At 45.7% G+C, this 20,618-nt stretch overlaps 1 protein-coding gene across 5 annotated transcripts in view; it reads right to left on the bottom strand.

Moving 5' to 3' along the window:
* Window positions 1-20,618, bottom strand: part of LOC147120179 (diacylglycerol kinase beta-like) — a 752,216-nt gene that overhangs the window by 201,561 nt on the left and 530,037 nt on the right. For all 5 annotated transcript variants that reach the window (XM_085985737.1, XM_085985736.1, XM_085985741.1 and 2 more), the window contains one exon: window positions 19,976-20,040. In XM_085985737.1, coding sequence (XP_085841863.1) covers window positions 19,976-20,040 — 65 coding nt within the window. The remainder of the gene's footprint in view (window positions 1-19,975; window positions 20,041-20,618) is intronic.

Here is a 20,618-nt window from a genome sequence, read left to right as displayed (position 1 = left end):
TATTAGCTCACCGCTCAGCCTTCACTTTTCTAGAGAAAAGAGCCCCAGCCTGTTCAGTCTTTCCTGATAGTTAAAACCTCTCAGTTTTGGTATCATCCTTGTAAACCTTTTTTGCACTTTGTCAGTGCCTTTATATCCTTTTTGTAATATGGAGACCAGAATGAGACACAGTACTCTTAAGTGTGGTCTAACTAAAGTTCTATACAAGTTTAACATAACTTCCCTGCTTTTCAATTCTATTCCTCTCGAGATAGAATCATAAAAATTTACGGAATAGAAGGAGGCCACTTGGCTTACTGTGTCTGTGCCGGCCGACAAAGAGCTATTCAGCCTAATCCCACTTTCCAGCTCTTGGTCCGTAGCCTTGTAGGTTACAGCATTTCAAGTGCACATCCAAGTATTTTTAATTGCGATGAGGGTTTCTGCCTCTACCACCTTTTCAAGCCATGAGTTCAGACCCCCACCCCCCTCGGAGTGAAAACATTCTCCTCAACTCCCCTCTAATTCTTCTACCAATTACTTTAAAGCTATGCCCCCTGGTTCTTGACCCCTCTGCTAAGGGAAATAGGTCCTTCCTATCCACTCTAACTAGGCCCCTCATAATTTTATACACCTCAATCAAGTCTCCCCTCAGCCTCCTCTGTTCCAAAGAGAACAACCTCAGCCTATCCAATCTTTCCTCATAGCTAAAATTCTCCAGTCCTGGCAACATCCTCGTAAATCTCCTCTGCACCGTCTCTAGTGCAATCACATGTTTCCTGTAATGTGGTGACCAGAACTGCACGCAGTACTCTAGCTGTGGCCTAACTAGTGTTTTATACAGTTGAAGCATAACCTCCCTGCTCTTCTATTCTATACCACAGCTAGTAAAGGAAAGAATTCCATATGCCTTCTTAACCACCTTATCAACCTGTCCTGCTACCTTCAGGGATCTGTGGACATGCACTCCAAGGTTCCTCTGTTCCTTGTCACTTTTCAGTATCCTACCATTTATTGTGTATTCCTTGCCTTGTTAGCCCTCCCCAAATGCATTACCTCACACTTTTCCGGATTGAATTCCATTTGCCACTTTTTTGCCCTCCTGACCAGTCCATTGATATCTTTCTGCAGTCTACAGCTTTCTTCCTCACCATCAACCACACAGCCAATTTTTTATCATTTGCAAACTTCTTAATCATGCTCCCTACATTGAAGTCTAAATCATTGATATATACCACAAAAAGCAAGGGACCTAGTACTGAGCCCTGTGGAACCCCACTGGAAACAGCCTTCCAGTCACAAAAGCACCCGTCAACCATTACCCATTGCTTCCTACCACTGAGCCAATTTTGAATCCAACTTGCCACTTTCCCTTAGAGCCCATGGGCTTTTGCTTTTCTGACCAGTCTGCCATGTTGGACCTTGTCAAAAGCCTTGCTAAAATCCATGTAGACTACATCAAATGCGCTACCCTCATCGACCCTCCTTGTTACCTCCTCAAAAAATTCAATAAGGTTAGTCAGACTAGATGAACCACAGTACTTTGTTTGCATTTTATTATGGCCTTGTTAACTTACGTTGCTACTTTTAATAATTTGTGAATGCATACCGCATGATCTTTTTGCTCCACCATTTAGTCTCTTATTTTCCAAGGAGTATATTGTCCCATATTCCTACCAAAAATGCACCACCTCACTTATCTATATTGAAATTAATTTGCCACTTACACGCCCATTCTGCAGGTTTGTCAACTTGTATTTTGTTGCCATCTTTCTCTGTATTAATTATACCCGTCAATTTGGTGTCATTTGAAATAGCACTTCCAATTCTGGAGTCCAAATCGTTTCTGTAAATGGTGAATAACAGCACTGATCCCAGTGGAACACCACTCCTCACCTGCCACCAGTCTGATTAACTACCTTTAACCCCTAGTCTCTCTGCAATATTTTGTAGCCAGCTTTCAACAACTTAGGTTAATGTCTCAATCAAAACAGTAGAGGAATTTGATTCAAGTGTTCGTACAATAAAATCGGCAACAGGAACTTCTTGTTTCAGGTCTTTAACTCTGGAGACTCTCAAATTCTCCTCCTCTATACTCTAATCCTCATCAACTGTAAGATGCAGAAACGGGGTGAACTCACATCAAAATTCTGGGCATTACTGATGGGCTGACTTTTTTTTTCAAATGGAGATTTGTGGGGTAAAATAACCTCCTATGAAGACAGAAATCCAGCCATTCACTGATACTCATACAAGCTCCTATTACAAAAAGACAAGCTGCAAAAATGATCAACTCGACACGTATCTGGTCCAAGAATCTCCATCTCAAATCCACATCACAATAACGAAGGGGAAAATTCACAATCATCTTTCACCTAAATAAATTGCTATCAATTTCTGTCCACTCCTTTAACTGTAGCTTCAAATTTCTTTTTAGTGTTCTAAAATTGTTCCAGACCATTTTTTTTCTGTTTGTTTATTAACTATTTATGTTGCATTTTTATGTTTTCTATTTTTCCCTTTTTGGCCATCAGCTGCCCCCTTTTTAATTTTGCCTCAGTTATTCATTTCTTTCTATCTTAATTGTTTCTTACTGGTTTGACTGTTTACCTTCAAATGGTCCTGGCCAACAAAATTGTTGTGTTTGTTGGTTACCATAGGTACCACATTGCTTATACCGAGGAAACTCTGCCACCCATCAAGAAGCAGTGAGTGAAGAATCCATTCTGCACTGTTTAAACAATATACTTTATTCTACCAAAACTGCTCACTATTCCAGGATCATCCGGGAATGCAAAGATAACCCCTGGATTCTCTTCTCCATTACAGGCAGTCTTCTTAAACCCCTCTCCCCTGCATCCTCTACCCTCACCTCCAACAAAAAGTGCAAGGAGCTCATGGACTTGTCACTAAGATTGAGACCATCCGTTCAGCTGCCTCTGCCACTTCCCTCCCTTCCTCTAGCCCACCGGGCCAAACTTCCACTAAGATTCAGATTCAGATTAGATTTATTTGCCATATGTAACAAGTACAATGGAATGCTTGTTCCCAGTAGGGACGCGTCAGCTATACATACAGCACCGCGTTCAGAGTCAATACAATGGCTTTCCGTGGCAGTGGGAGCGCGCCCCCGCCCTAGCCCTGAAATAGCATCATTCACTAGTTTCTTTCCTATCTCCCCTCATGCCCTCTCCGAGCTCATTTTGTCCACGAGGCCCACCTCCTGCTCCCTCGAACCTATTCCCACCAAACTGACTACCCAACTTCCTTTCATGGCATCCAAGTTAGATGAAACTGTTAACGGTTCTCTCTCCTAAGATACTGTCCCTCTTGCCTTCAAATCTGTCATCATCATCCCTCTCCTCAAAAAACCTACCCTAGACCCCTCTGTCCTTGCAAACTACCGCCCCATCTCCAATCTCCCTTTCCTCTCCAAAGTCCTTGAACATGCTGTTGCCTCCCAAATACGTGCTGTCTCTCCCGGAACTCGATGTTTGAGTCCCTTTAATCAGGTTCCGCTCCTGCCACAGTATCAAAGCGGCCTTCATCAAAGTCACAAATGATATCTTATGTGACTGCGACCGTGGTGAACTATCCCTCCTTTTCCTTCTCGACCTGTCTACAGCCGTTGACACGGTTGACCACACCATCCTCCTACAATGTCTTTCCTCCGTCATCCAGCTGGGTTGGAATGCACTCACTCCATTCTTATCTATCCAGTCATAGCCAGAGAATCACCTGCAATGGCTTCTCTTCCTGATCCTGCACCGTTACCTCTGGTGCCTGCAAAGCCTCTATCCTTGGCCCCATCCTATAGCTCATCTACATGCTACCCCGTGGCAACATCATCCAAAACCACAACATCAGGTTCCACATGCATGCTGATGACACCCAGTTCTACCTCACCACCACCTCCCTCTCGACCCCTCCACGATCTCTAAATTGTCACACTGTTTGTCTGACATCCAGTACTGGTTGAGCAGAAATTTCCTCCAACTAAATATTGGGAAGACCGAAGCCATTGTCCTCGGACCCCGCCACAAACTCCGTTCCCTCCCCCTGGCAATTGTCTGAGGCTGAACCAGACTGCTCGCAACCTTGGTATTGTATTTGACTCCGAGATGAGCTTCTGACCACATATCCACTCCATCACCAAGACCGCCTACTTCAACGTGTGTAACATCACCCGACTCCGCCCCCGCCTCAGCTCAACTGCTGCTGAAACCCTCATCCATGCCTTTGTTACCTCTAGACTTGACTATTCCAATGCTTTCCTGGCCGACCTTCCACTTTCCGTAAACTTAAGCTCATTCAAAACTCTGCTGCCCATATCCTAACTCGCACCAAATCCCGTTCACCCAACACCTCTTGTGTGCGCTGACCTACAGTGGCTCTCAGTCTGGCAACGGCTCAATTTTAAAATTCTCATCCTGGTTTTCAAATCCCTCCATGGCCTCGCCCCTCCCTAGCTCTGTAACCTCCTCCAGTCCTACAACCCTCCGAGATCTCTGCACTCCTCCAATTCTGGCCTCTTGTGCTTTCCCAATTTTAATTATTCCACTTTTGGCAGCCATAAATTGCTTGTGGTACTGGCCATGTTCAGGTGATGAATAATAAAAGTTTTTTTTTAAATACATGATTGTGATAAGGGTTGAGACACTTCGGAAACTCGCTCCACAGAACTGACTAGTGGCCAGAGCAAAAAACTACATCATAACACTTGACATAGCAAAATTGAATGGGAAATGTTGAGAGTGAGGCATGACCAAATATTGTGAGAACAGAAAGTATGGTTTGTGGATAGAATTATGTGCCCTTTGCAAGATCTTTTAGTAATATGGAGAACGATATATGATTTGAACCAAATCTTACACCTCTGAATTACAACCAAAAGTGTGACGAAAATCAAAAATTTTCCACCAGTCAGCTTTTGACACTTCCCTGCACATTGGTCAAAATGTCATAATAAACGTCACACAAGAGCTCATTTTTATAGTAATCTAATTATTTTAAAGCTCCAATGTTGCCAAGAGTTTCTTAATTGCAAGTAAGGTGCTTCTTGATGACAAACATTTGCAATGTGAAGCACTTGCTACTTTTTGTACAGTCTGTTTAGTAACTGTTGTTGTAGTAACAGACATATGAAATAAGTTGAGATTTTGTAACTAATGTGGATAGCAGCAATTTCAATAGTGGATTGTCTTTTGTTGAAGCTTTGCTTGTGATGATTTCTGGTTGTAAACGTCAGGAGACTCAATCTCTCCGCTGCGGTAACTGCTATTACTGTTCTCAACAGGGTATTACATTCCTAATGGCTGCTGGCAGAAATGCTTAACATTGAAATATGAACTTAACTCCATTGGCTCTTTTAGGCTCCTGTATTTCTCCAATAGTTACAAGCTGCTTTATTTTGTTGGACTGCGCCCCCCCCCCCATTTCACCTGTTTTGAAAAATGTAAGTTCTTCATTCAAAACTACAAAATCCAAACTATTTAAAATTAATACTCAACATCCCTCCAATATCAATTTCATTCCAATACATTTTAAGTTTCAAACTGGGTATTTCTGACAATAGGACAATGTAAAATTGTTTGTTGAACAAAATTACATGGAAGACTGAAAGAAACCCCCCCCCCAGAAATCTGAAATTAAAAACAGGAAAGAGACACACATGTACAGCAGACCTGAAAGTGAAAGGTATGCTAACCTATTGAGTGCAACCTTCCTCCAGGTCCTTCAGGAGTTGTGATGAATGATCAAACCTTAAGTGCTAACATATCTTTTTAGTTCCAACATTTTCTGCCTTGATTTAAAATGATATGGAAATGTAGTTTTCTGTGTGGCAATGGCAAAGAACACACAGAAAATTTGCCCTCTGCTTATTCATTGGTAAAGTTTTGCTAAAAATGCAATAAAAAACTCTCAGAGGTGGATATCTGTATTTTACCCAGCAGTTAAAGAAACGGTGACATCATCCAAACACAAAAGGTGGCTAAAGATCTGTCCCAAGCAGGAAATGTTGATCTGCGCAGCTGGGAAACATTCACTCTTTCTCTTGTGTAGATGAAATAATAAAATTTGGAGAAAATAAGCCAAATACTCGAGGAGGATTCTGTACGTCAAACAGAAATGAGCTGAGACCTGATCGTTGTTAATGACATAATTTTCAAATCCGAAAAATAAAACCCAAAGTATTTTTCTTCTGTGATGTAACGCAGCTAAGTTGCTAAAACAAAAAAACCCAACTAAATCTCCATTCTAAAAACATCTCTGTTTGAATGGAAAACCATATTTCACGAAAACACACGATATAGTTTGGAATTTAATTAAAGCAGCCTAGAAAACTGAATTGCTTTGATATTGTACAGCAGTGGGATATCCCCAGCTGCAGGTTTTTGAAGCAGGAATTTGAAAGCCGTTTTGATCTGCTGTGTAGACCTTGGAGTTGCCCATACTTGAGCGGTCTTGATCTATCCAAAAAGAACAATCAACATAATGAGTGTCAGGCTCCTGCATGACTCAAATGTGCAGGTGCACCATTTTCCAACATATTTCTTAGTTCAATCAAAACAATGAAAGAAAGCAGCAATGACTAAATAGTTGCCAAATTAACCGCTAGATGTAAAAAGCTAAAGCAGTCCAGCTTCATACCATTAATACATCTGCTGAGTTTTGCAGATAAAAACATCACAACACTGTTCTGCTCTCCTGCCACTTTTAAAGTGATCTGGCAGGAAACCTCTATTATAGGTTAGCATTAAGTAATGTAGGGGGAAAAATTGGGTATCGCCCATTTTGGGGCGCTAATTATTGCCTCCGACTGCAAAATTCGCCTCTATGGCCCCTGGAGGTGATTTGAGCGCTAAATCAGGCGCTACACACCTCTCTAAAGGCGTAAACGTCGGGAAGCGAGGCGCTACCTCAGAACGTTACCGAAGCTCAGGCGATAACAGTTACCATGGGAGCCAGACAGACTGGCGCCATCCAATTCTTAAAGGGGAGGGGCCATCTTGGTGGCCAGCCACACCCTGCTCATTGCAGCCTTGAATCTCGGCCTGGAGAGACCTCTAAAGTAATTGTGTTGGAACCACTAATGGATAGGCTCAGGGAAAGAGCTCGGCGCTTAGGAACCTCAAAAGTGGTGCTGAGGGCCAAAACTCCTTAGGACAGCGTTAAATCTTTCCAGACATCATTCTCCCTCTCAACCTGCGTGTACCAAAAATTTTGCTGACAAGAAAAGGCAGGAAGCACCCGCCATTAAACAGTGCTCCCCCAGCCCCTTTTCGACTTGAAAACCTTCCCTTCTACCTGTCGTTCCTAGCAGCAGGTGCTAAGGCAGGGAGTGTGACTCAATATCCGGTCCACGTCGCTACCAGGGTGTTGCACGCTCGACTGACGTCACGATCTGCAGGCGCAGGAGATCGTGGCGGTAGTGTTTAGCGCCGCCGCAAAACGACTGGTTAATTTTGCGAGCGGCGCTAAAATCCTAGCGCCTCATTAGTGCCCCCCAGAGGCGCTAACGGGAGGGGCTAACCAACTGAATTTTTCCCCCGTAGTACTTAACACATAGCTGGAACCTAGGTATTACAATTATACTTCTTTACCAGTTAAAAGTATGGATCATCTCACCATGTTTGACAAATAATTTACTACACTGCTGCAGGTAATTGAGGTGAGGCAGGTTTGTTTAAAGGTGAACCCACAGAATGAAACCATAGATAGAGGGGGAAAAATTCAGTATCGCCCCATTTGGGGTGCAATTATCGGCCAGGCGCAAAGTTTAGCGCCAGGTGCTAATTATCGCCTTCGACTGCAAACTTGGCTTTTATCGCCCCTGGAGGTGATTGGAGCACTAAATCTGGTGCTACACACCTGTCTTAAGGCGCAAAGGCCAAGGAGCGAGGAGTTACCTCAGAGCGCTGGCGAAGCTCATGTGATGTCAGTCAGCAATGGAACACAGACACACTGGCGCCGGCCAGTTCTTAAAGGGGAGGGTTGATCTTGCTCTCCATCCACTCCTTGCTCATTGCAGCCTTGAATCTCGGCCTGGAGAGACCTGTACATCAAATCTGTTGGAAAGAACAATGGAGGGGCCCAGGGAAAGAGCTCAGAGTGCAGCCCCCATATTCTCTTCTAAATTGCTACAAGGAAGATCAAATCAGAAAGAACCTGTAAAGTGCTGCTCTGTACCCAAAACTCTTCAACACAGCTTTGAATATCTCCTGCAGTCTCTCCCTCTCACTCAATGTGTGGTGCAAAAATTTTGCCGACAAAAAAAGGCAGGAAGCGGCCGCCTTTAAATAGCGCTCCCCCAATCCCTTCCCGACTGCAAAATGCTCCCCTCAACCTGTCGTTGCTAGCGACAGGTGGTAAGACAGGGGGCACCACTCAATATCCGATCCGGGGCGCTACACTCTCGACTGACGTCACGATCTGCCGGTGCAGGAGATCGTGGCGGTAGTGTTTAACGCCGCTGCAAAATGTCTAGTTAATTTCATGAGTGGCGCAAACATCGCCGCGCACGGGCGCTAGTTGCTTTGCGCCCCATTAGTGCCCTCTTAAGGCACTAACGGGAGGCGCAAACCAACCAAATTTTTCACCCAGAGTCTTTTAGTGAGCCTGTCATGAATTCTCCATTACATCACAGTACACTCAATCACAGTCTTGGAAACTACTGCAGCTTATTTTTCTGGTACTCTGCCATTTATCATAAGAATATGCACCTAACTGATGCAGCATAAAGCTTGCTAGTAGCAGAGCACACTGTTATAACTGGTAATACATGGGAGTGTAATTGATTGACATCCCATTATATTAGCGTTCTTAAAAAACCCCTAAAAGAGGTCTGACTAATCTCCATCAAGTTTACACACAGCAAATCAGAACCCCTTTCCTCTTCTTTCTGTCAATTATCTCCTCTCCTGAAGATGCTGTCACCTTGCTATGTTATGGTTCCACAGGCTGCCCTCCTGTCTCTCATATATTCGTCACCTGTGAGCCCAGCCATTGAGTGCTGGCAGGAACCACACCTGAACCTGATCCTCTCCTCACCCAATGACCTAACAGGCATTCCCAGGTGTGGTTGCTAGATAGTGGTCAGGATCAGGAATCTGGGTGGATTTATTCCTCCCTAACCCAGAGGTGAAAACATTCTCTTTTCAAACACTAGGACACAGAATACCAAAGAAGTAAAAGGCCAAATCATTACAATAATCACTGTAATAATGTTCCCTAATAAAGAAAACTCACATGGATAAGATGGGGATATGGAATCCATTTTGTCTTCCAGATATGATTTGTTGGCATCAGAAGCCAGGTGAAGGATACGAAATTAAATTATCAAAATAAAATTGCTGAAGTCGAACTCTTCAGCCATAACAGTTACCAAAATCCTTAATGCATTTGTATTACATTCCTTTGTCCACTATTTTAGAGAAAGCATTTACCCAGGAGTCTCCAAAGGCCTGCGAGCCCAGGTAATCTGGCTCACAATCCCCAGGCAAATAAATTTAAATTCTATTTCTACTTTTATTTCTTACTTGCTGGTTTGTTCTGTTTGAACTTTGTGGGCTTTGAGTTTTGGAAAGGGCCAACATCTGTTAGAATCTGAAACTTGAGATATAAACAAATTAATGGGTGCATTGATTTCAACTTGATGTGTGGCCCACATGCCTCTATGGTATGCACCTAAGCAGCTCTCAAAGACAATAAGGTTAGGGACTAATGCACTAATAATAAATCTGATAATAGAGGTATTGTGACAGACTTGAAACCTGATAACTGACACTAAGGCATATCTGAAAATTGTTGAAGGGGTTCCAACTGTGAGCGCATTACATAGAACATACATAAGAACATAAGACGTAGGAGCAGGAGTAGGTCATTTGGCCCCTCGAACCTGCTCCACCATTCAATAAGATCATGGCTGACCTGATCTTGGCCTCAACTCCACTTCCCTGCCCGCTCCCCATAACCCTTGACTCCCTTATCGTTCAAATATCTGTCTATCTCCACCTTAAATATATTCAATGACCCAGCCTCCACAGTTCTCTGGGGAAGAGAATTCCAAAGATTTACGACCCTCTGAGAAGAAATTTCTCCTCATTGCCGATTTAAATGGGTGCCCCCCTTATTCTGAAATTATGTCCCCTAGTTCCAGATTCCCCCACGAGGGGAAACATCCTCTCTGCATCTACTCTGTCAAGCCCTTTCAGAATCTTATATGTTTCAATAAGATCCCGTCTCATTCTTCTAAACTCCAATGAGTATATGCCCAACCTGCTCAAACATTAGTTAAAGACACAATGGTATTCTATTAGGGTTCATTGATTAATGCTTGTGTTGACAAAGTGGGCACAGGAATGTCAAGCATCAAGCATTTGTCTGCTAATACGGCCAACAGTAATATCTAGTTATAGAATCATACAGCACAGAAGGAGGCCAAGTGAGGCAGGTACGGGGATCCAGGAGGTAGTGTTGGAGGAGCCGCAGCCCTTGCACTTGTCCAACAGGTTCGAGGCTCTTACTCCCTGTGAGGATGGGAACAGGGACTGCGGGGAGGATGAGCAACCTGGCCACAGCACCGTGGAGCGGGGGGCCATTCAAGTGGGGGGAGTTAAAAGAAATGTTGTAGTGGTAGGGGATAGTATCGTTAGGGGGATAGATAGAGTTCTTTGCAGCCGAGAGCGAGAGTCCCAAAGGCTGTGTTGCCTGCCCGGTGCCAGGGTTAAGGACATCTCCTCTGGACTGGAGAGAAACTTGGAGTGGGAGGGGGAGGATCCAGTTGTCGTGGTCCATGTTGGTACCAACGACATAGATAGGACAAGGAAGGAGGTTCTGCTGAGGGAGTTTGAGCAGCTAGGGGCCAAATTAAAAAGCAGAACCACAAGGGTAATAATCTCTGGATTATTACCTGAGCCACGAGCGAATTTGGCTAGGACAAATAAAATTAGAGAGTTAAATGCGTGGCTCAAAGACTGGTGTGGGAGAAATGGGTTTTGCTTCCTGGGACACTGGCACCAGTACTGGGGCAGGAGGGAGCTGTTCCGTTGGGACGGGCTTCACTTGGCCAGTGCTGGGACTAGAGTCCTGGCGGATCATATAACTAGGGCTGTAGAGAGGGCTTCAAACTAACTAGTAGGGGGGAGGTTCCTAGAGAGCAAATAATAAAAATGACAACAGAGAAGGTCATAGACTTAGGTAGCAGTGGGGAAATTAAAAACCAGAGCGTGTCAGGAAGGGGCAGAAGGTATGGAGTAAAAGGTAAAGTAATAAAAAGGGCAAAAGCAGGAACTAAGTGTCACAAAACACCTTTGAAAGTTCTCTATCTGAATGCACGTAGCAGTCGTAACAAAATAGACGAGTTAATGGCACAAATAACTACATATGGGTATGATCTTGTGGCCATTACAGAAACATGGCTGCAGGGTGACAATGCCTGGGAATTAAACATACCAGGTTATTTAACGATCAGGAAGGACAGGCAGGAAGGAAGGGGAGGTGGGGTGGCTATGTTAATAAAGGAAGGAATCACTGTAATACAGAGAAATGATATTGGGTCAAAAGATCAGGATAATGAAACAGTTTGGGTGGAGGTAAGGAATAATAAGGGGAAAAAAACACTAGTGGGCGTAGTCTATAGGCCTCCGAACAGTTGCAACTCTGTTGGACGGAGTATCAATCAGGAAATAGTTGAGGCTTGTAATAAGGGAACATCTATAATTATGGGGGATTTTAACTATCATATTAATTGGACAAATCAAATTGGGCAGGGCTGCCTTGAGGATGAGTTCATTGAGTGTATTAGGGATGGGTTCCTTGAGCAGTATGTAACTGAACCGACCAGGGGGCAAGCAACCTTAGATCTGGTCCTGTGTAACGAGACAGGATTAATTAAAAATGTCCTAGTAAAGGATCCCCTTGGAATGAGTGACCATAACATGGTTGAATTCCATATTCAATTAGAGGGTGAGAAGGTTGGATCTCAAACAAGCGTGCTAAGCTTGAATAAAGGAGACTATGAAGGTATGAGAGCGGAATTGAGTAGAGTGGATTGGGAAAATAGATTAAAGGGTAAGACGATACATGATCAGTGGTGTACATTTAAGGAGTTATTTTACAACTTCCAAAAAATATATATTCCACTGAGAAGAAAAGGGTGTAAAAGAAAAGACAGCCATCCGTGGCTAAGTAAAGAAATTAAGGATAGTATTCGACTAAAAACAAGGGCATATAAGGTAGCCAAATCTAGTGTGAGGATAGAGGATTGCGAAAACTTTAAAAGACAGCAAAAAATAACAAAAAGATTGATTAAGAAAGGGAAGATAGATTATGAAAGTAAATTAGCAAAAAATATAAAAACAGATAGTAAGAGTTTTTATAGTTATATAAAAAGAAAAAGGGTGGCTAAAGTAAATGTTGGTCCCTTAGAGGATGAGACCGGGAAATTAATGGTGGGAAATATGGCGATGGCAAAAACACTGAATGAATATTTTATATCAGTCTTTACAGTAGAATATCCCAACACTGGACAAACAGGGGGCTAAAGGGGGGGAGGAGCTAAACACGATCAAAATCACTAAGGAAGTGGTACTCGGTAAAATAATGGGACTCAAGGCGGATAAATCACCTGGACCTGATGGCTTACATCCTAGGGTCTTGAGGGAAGTGGCGGTAGGGATTGTGGATGCATTGGTAATAATTTTCCAAAACTCCCTGGACTCGGCAAAGGTCCCGGCAGGCTGGAAAACTGCTAATGTAACACCCTTATTTAAAAAGGGCAGTAGACAGAAGGCTGGAAACTATAGACCGGTTAGCCTAACATCTGTGGTAGGTAAAATTTTGGAGTCCATTATTAAGGAGACAGTAACAGGACATTTGGATAATCATAATTTAATAGGACAAAGTCAGCATGGTTTTATGAGGGGGAAGTCATGTTTGACAAATTTGCTGGAGCTCTTTGGGGAAGTAACATATAGGGTGGATAAAGGGGAACCAGTGGACGTAGTGTATTTAGACTTCCAAAAGGCATTTGACAAGGTGCCACACAAAAGATTATTGCTTAAGATAAAAAATCACGGGATTGGGGGTAATATTCTGGCATGGAGAGAGGATTGGCTATCTAACAGAAGGCAGAGAGTTGGGATAAATGGTTCATTCTCAGACTGGCAATCAGTAACTAGTGGTGTTCCGCAGGGGTCAGTGCTGGGTCCCCAACTCTTTACAATCTATATTAACGATTTGGAGGAGGGGACTGAGTGTAACATATCAAAGTTTGCAGATGATACTAAGATGGGAGGGAAAGTAGTGAGTGAGGAGGACATAAAAAACCTGCAAGGGGACATAGACAGGCTAAGTAAATGGGCAGAGATTTGGCAGATGGAATACAATACTGGAAAGTGTGAGGTTATGCACTTTGGCAGGAAAAATCGTAGAGCAAGTTATTATCTTAATGGCAAGAAACTGGAAAGTACTGAAGTACAAAGTGATCTGGGGGTCCTGGTGCACGAAACTCAAAAGGTTAGTATGCAGGTGCAGCAAGTGATTAAGAAGGCCAATGGAATGTTGGCTTTCATTGCTAGGGGGATAGAATATAAAAATAGGGAGGTATTGCTTCAGTTGTACAAGGTATTGGTGAGACCGCACCTGGAATACTGCATACAGTTTTGGTGTCCATACTTGAGAAAGGACATACTTGCTCTCGAGTCAGTACAAAGAAGGTTCACTCGGTTAATCCCGGGGATGAGGGGATGGACATATGAGGAGAGGTTGAGTAGATTGGGACTCTACTCATTGGAGTTCAGAAGAATGAGAGGCGATCTTATTGAAACATATAAGATTGTGAAGGGGTTGGATCGGGTGGATGCGGGGAGGATGTTCCCGATGATGGGTGAAACTAGAACTAGGGGGCATAGTCTTAGAATAAGGGGCTGCTCTTTCAAAACTGAGATGAGGAGGAACTACTTCACTCAGAGGGTGGTAGGTCCATGGACTATGCTGCCCCAAAAAGCTGTAGAAGCTACATCATTACATAAATTTAAAACAGAAATAGACAGTTTCCTAGAAGTAAAGGGAATTAAGGGTTACGGGGAGCGGGCAGGAATTTGGACATGAGTCTAGGTTCGGATCGGTCATGGCCCTGTGGGTAGCGGAGTGGGCCCAGGGGCCGTGTAGCCTGATCCTGCTCCTATTTCGTGTGTCTAATTCTGTTAGATTCAGGAGATGGTTCTGTGATAGCGGATTGGCGGTTAGGATCAGATCAGCCATGATCTTATTGAATGGCAGAGCAGGCTCGAGGGGCTGATTGGCCTACTCCTGCTCCTATTTATTATGTTCTTATGTTCTTATTTTGCCTAGCCTGCCTGTGCTGGCACTTTGGTAGAGCTATCTAATTAATCCCACTCCCCTGCTTTTTCCCCCATAGCCCTATATTTTTTTCCCCTTCAAGTATTTATCCAATTCTCTTTTGAATGTTACTATTGAATCTGCTTCCAATCACCCTTTCAGGCAGTGCATTCCTGTGGTAAACCACTGTAGTTCACTGTGTTCACTGTTGTTGTTGTTGTTGTTGTCGTTCACTCTTGTTTCACTGTTGTGCCTGACTATGCCTCAGCTGACTCCGCCCCTGGGCTACCGAGTATAAGAGCGGCCGCATGGCAGCTCCTGGCATTCGGTCGTCCACTAGAGGCATAGTCCTGATCTGTCTGAAGTGCAATTCAGTAGTTAATAAAAGCCTGTTGTTCTGAACTCTGCCTAGCCTTTTATTAGAATTGATAGCGCATCAATTTTATTAACTACTGAAAAAAAAAAAAAACGATGCTGCAGATTCTTAAGATCAAGTGCCTGGAACTCGACCCGCAAGAACCGGACTCGACTGCTAAGTTCTCGCACTGGCTGCACTGTTTTGAGTCCTTTCTGACTGCATCCGGCGAGACCGTCGCCGCCGATGCCGACAAGCTCAGGGTGCTGAACTCTAAAGTAAACCACCGAGCTTTTGCCCTTATCCGGGACGCTACGAGCTACCAGGGGGCTATCGACATCTTGAAGGAGCAATACGCACGCCCGGTCAACTATGTTTACGCAAGACATCTCCTGGGGTCTCGCAAACAACAGCCCGGGGAACCCACAGAAGCATACATACGGGCGCTGAAGGAACTCGGCCGAGCCTGCGAATGCAAGCAAGTAACAGCCACGGAACATACGGAGGAGCTCATCCGGGACGCCCTCGTGGCGGGCCTCAGGTCCACTCACACACGGCAGCGACTGCTGGAAAGTAGCGAGCTCGACCTGAAGAAGGCGATTTCACTCACCCTCTCGTTGGACGTAGCCCACCGGAACATGGAGGCCTACTCCCCGGACCGCGCGGCCGCCTCATGGATGCCGCAGCCGCCGCCACCTTGGGACGCGGCGCCGCCACGGGCCCTGGCCTCAACTGCTGCAGCGATGTCCCGCCCGAGCCAGAAATGTTATTTCTGTGGCCAAACCAAACACCCCAGGGCGCGCTGCCCGGCGAAAAACGCGGTCTGCTCTGCCTGCGGTAAGAAGGGACGCTACGCTGGCGTCTGCAGAAGCCAGAAGACCCCTACCTCCAGCAGCGCCGCGTGCGATTCGTGGGAGCGGCCATCTTGCCTCCCTCCAGCCTCGTGGGGATCGGGATCGTCATGGGCGCCGCCATTTTGTCCTTCCTCTCCGACGCCGCCATCTTGTCTGCCATTCTGCCAACGGGCCCCCGACTCACCCACCGCCGCCTCACCGGGGTTCTACAGCGACGCTACCGACTCCACAGCGGCCTCCATCACGCTGGATCAATCCAGACCCCATCAGCTAGCCAGGTCCACGATGGACATCCAGGTAAATGGCCGCGCCACAACTTGCCTTTTTGATTCCGGGAGCACGGAGAGCTTCATACACCCTGATACAGTACGGCGCTATTCTCTCTCGGTCCGGCCAACGCGCCATCGGATCTCCATGGCCTCGAAATCCCACTCAGCAGACGTCGGCGGCTACTGCGTAGTGACCCTCTCGGTGAAGGGCTCCGTATATAAAAATGTAAAGCTCTTCGTCCTGCCACATCTCTGCGCTGCCGTTCTACTGGGGTTGGACTTTCATTGTCACTTTAAGAGTGTCACCTTGACATACGGTGGACCTTTTCCCCCACTCACTGTCTGCAACCAGCAGTTTTTAAATTGCCCGCCACGCCCCACCTGTAGTCTCTCCACCCTCAAAATCACACCCCCCCCCGTTCGCCAACCTCACCCGCGACTGCAAGCCTATCGCCACAAAGAGCAGGCGATACAGCACCGGGGACAGATCCTTCATAAGATCTGAGGTGACGCGGCTCCTGAAAGAGGGGATTATTGAGGATAGTACCAGCCCCTGGCGAGCCCAGGTGGTAGTCGTTAAGACTGGCAACAAGCAGCGCCTAGTCATCGACTACAGCCAGACTATCAACAAGTACACCCAGTTGGACGCATACCCCCTCCCCCGCATAGCCGACATGGTTAATAAGATAGCGCAATACCGCGTTTTCTCGACCATTGACCTCAAGGCAGCATACCACCAAATCCCTATCCGCCCTGAGGACCGCCAGTACACAGCTTTCGAGGCAAACGGCTGCCTTTTTCACTTCCTCAGGGTTCCTTTTGGCGTCACCAACGGTGTCTCCGTCTTCCAGAGGGAGATGGACCGGATGGTCGACGAGAATGCGTTACAGGCCACGTTTCCCTACCTAGACAACGTGACCATCTGCGGCCATGACCTGCAGGACCATGACGCCAATCTTGATAAGTTCCTCCGCACGGCCCAACTCCTAAACCTCACGTACAACAAGGAAAAGTGCATATTCCGCACAGCCCGCCTCGCTATCCTTGGTTGTGTGGTGAAACACGGAGTCATCAGTCCTGACCCTGACCGGATGCGCCCGTTGATGGAACTTCCCCTGCCCCACTGTCTCAAGGCCCTCAAAAGGTGCCTGGGCTTCTTTTCCTATTACGCCCAGTGGGTCCCTCATTATGCGGACAAAGCCCGTCCACTTATCAAGTCCACTTCCTTCCCCCTGACGGCGGAGGCCCACTTAGCCTTTCACCGTATAAAAGATGACATTGCCAAGGCCACCATGCACTCGGTAGACGAGTCCATCCCCTTCCAGGTGGAGAGCGATGCATCCGACTTCGCCCTGGCCGCTACCCTTAACCAGGCGGGAAGACCCGTGGCCTTCTTTTCACGAACCCTCCAGGGCTCCGAACTCAGACACTCCTCTGTGGAAAAGGAGGCCCAGGCCATTGTGGAGGCGGTGCGCCACTGGCGGCACTACCTGGCTGGAAAACGATTTACCCTGCTTACTGACCAGCGTTCAGTTGCTTTCATGTTCAACAACAAGCAGAGGGGTAAAATCAAAAATGACAAGATTTTGAGGTGGAGAATCGAACTTTCCACCTACAATTACGACATCTTGTACCGGCCAGGGAAACTCAACGAACCCTCAGACGCTCTATCGCGAGGCACATGCGCCACCGCGCAGATCGATAGACTACGGGGCCTCCACAATGACCTCTGCCACCCGGGGGTCACCAGGTTCTTCCATTTCATTAAGGGCCGCAACCTGCCTTACTCCATCGAGGAGGTCAGGACCATGACCAGGAGCTGCCCAGTCTGTGCAGAGTGCAAGCCGCGCTTCTATACGCCTGACAGAGCAAACCTGATCAAGGCCACCCGCCCTTTTGAGCGCCTGAGTATCGACTTTAAAGGGCCCCTCCCCTCCTCTGACCGCAATGTGTACTTCCTCAACATAGTTGATGAGTACTCCCGTTTCCCTTTTGCCATCCCCTGCCCGGACACGACCACCGCTACGGTCATTAAATGCCTGCACAACCTCTTTGCTCTGTTCGGTTTTCCCAGCTATATTCATAGCGACCGGGGCTCGTCCTTCATGAGCGACGAACTCCGTCAGTACCTGCTCATGAGAGGTATTGCCTCAAGCCGGACCACCAGCTACAACCCCCGGGGGAACGGACAGGTTGAAAGAGAGAACGCGACGGTCTGGAAGGCGGCCCTCCTAGCCTTAAAATCTAGGGGCCTTCCGACCTCCCGTTGGCAGGATGTCCTACCCGATGCGCTCCACTCCATCCGGTCACTGCTGTGTACAGCCACCAACGCAACCCCCCATGAGCGAATGTTTGTTTTTCCCCGGAGGTCCACATCCGGTAACTCACTACCACACTGGCTGACGTCCCCAGGGCCCGTCCTGCTGAGGAAGCATGTAAGGTCCCACAAAACGGCTCCCCTGGTAGAGAAGGTTCACCTCCTCCATGCCAACCCCCAGTACGCCTACGTGGCATACCCGGACGGGCGGGAGGACACAGTCTCCATTAGAGATCTGGCACCCTCGGGGTCCACTGACCCGCCACCATTGCCCCCCACCACGACCCCCTCCGACACGGCCCAAAATTCAGTAGACCCAATTCTCACCCCTGTCCATTCCACCCCAGTAGACGGCATGCCACGCCCCCAGGACCAGCCGGAGCCCACTCGCCCACCCAACACCAAAGGGGACGATACGCCGGTGCTGGACCCCGCTCAAGACGCGTCGTGGGAAGCTGTACCATCGCAACCGTCGCCACGAAGATCTCGACGGCAAACGAGGCCGCCCGACAGACTCGCCTACTCGAACTTTTGATATACTTCACCCCGCCGGACTTAATTTTAAACGAGGGGTGAATGTGGTAAACCACTGTAGTTCACTGTGTTCACTGTTGTTGTTGTTGTTGTTGTCGTTCACTCTTGTTTCACTGTTGTGCCTGACTATGCCTCAGCTGACTCCGCCCCTGGGCTACCGAGTATAAGAGCGGCCGCATGGCAGCTCCTGGCATTCGGTCGTCCACTAGAGGCATAGTCCTGATCTGTCTGAAGTGCAATTCAGTAGTTAATAAAAGCCTGTTGTTCTGAACTCTGCCTAGCCTTTTATTAGAATTGATAGCGCATCAATTCCAATACAGTATTATATTAAAATTGTAGGTGTCTTCACACTACTACGAAAATACTGCGATTGAAACTGACAGTTAAACAAACGTGGTTTAATGTACTGAAACAGTTATAAACAAAAGAACGCAGGAGGAACTCCAAACAGGTCTATACACAAGCTGGATCCACGAGGACTGAACAGAAACGCCCTACCCCCCTGACGTCATCACGTTTCCCGCTGTTGGGAACGTCACGTGACCCGCGTGATGACGTCATCGCGTCAGATCGCGATTTTATCGATCCTGCGCTGTTTAAACAGCGCACACACTTAAAGTTAACAACTATGATTAAAGACAATTATAAACGTTACTGCAAGAGTCTCTAGATGGCTTTGCCACAAAATACTATTTTCTTCTGATCAAAAGCGGTCCAAGAATTATCTCTAGCAGGTTCAATTAAGAAAATATAAACCAATAAAAAATCAGTTCATTAATTGTTTGCTAAACTTTGATTTATACATTAATATAGGTTAGTCAGGTAGCAGAACATTCAAATAGATCTATGCTTTATTGCTCTGTAAGGAATGAAAATGCTACGATGGCTGTTGTAGTCACTTTGCCACTAAAATAAACAATTTCACAACTCAGACTTTAAAATCAGACAGAATAAAAGTTCATGAAGATTAATCGTCTCCATCTTGCTCTTGGTACTATGCCCTCAGGAAAACTCTTCACTGCATCGCCAATGGGTCTTTTATTTAAGACTTTGTTATTTTCACTTTTATTGTATACCAGAATACATGAGTGCATTAAAAGTTCTTAAAACCATATGTAAACCAGGCAAACAATGAGCAGAAATGAAAAATATGTGCTTAATCAATATTTCTCTATATTCAGTTATGAATTGGAATGAACAAAAACTGTCCCAATTTTCAGTGTGCAGTGCAATTCTATTACTTGAATTATATCATGACAGTGTGACTGTGTGGCTGGGTAGTTCTTCTAGGAAAGGAAAAGATAGCGGGAAGGCAGACTCTTACCTGCTGTTGAATTTTTCAGGATGCTTTTCTCTCATTACGTGAAACCTGTGAGCAATTGATGCATCCTACACAAAAATATTACAAAAAATCTCATTATAAAGGAAGCAAAGACAACTGAACAATAATCAGTACAATCTAACTGGATATATAATTAGATTGTGTCGATTACAGAGGCATCATTTTAATATATTTCATACATTTTGGTACCAGTTATGCATTTCACTGATTTTTAAAAATTAATTAGTAGATCTCTAGTGACATTGCTCACAGTGAGTCAGAGGGTGTGCTGTCTTATAGTAAGGATGTTTAAGCTATCCTTGGGCTAACATTGGGACCACCAAATTATGGTGGCTAAGTCAAATTTAATTTTTTTTAAATGTATTCTGCGATTTTTACTGCTGCTTTGGGGAGTGATTTTTGCAACTTTGTTCATTATTCTGTGAAAAGTGAAAATGAGCGGTCTTTGTACATTAAAAATGTTCTTTGCCTATGCATTTAATTTTAATCCCATACCATTTTAATATACCCCAATCTGGTATTCAGCAGTACTGAGTGGGGAATGGAGTTTAGCTGCACTTGGGGCAGACGCTGTGCTTTGCTAACAACAGGGGCAGTCTTGGGGCTTGGCTGTACTGCGGAATGG

Source organism: Somniosus microcephalus, chromosome 4 (genome assembly GCF_052327205.1).
Source record: "Somniosus microcephalus isolate GS21.2 chromosome 4, FLI_Smic_1.0, whole genome shotgun sequence".
NCBI lineage: Eukaryota > Metazoa > Chordata > Chondrichthyes > Squaliformes > Somniosidae > Somniosus > Somniosus microcephalus.
Note: the sequence above shows the minus strand (reverse complement) of the source record. Positions and strands in the feature narration are given on the sequence as shown.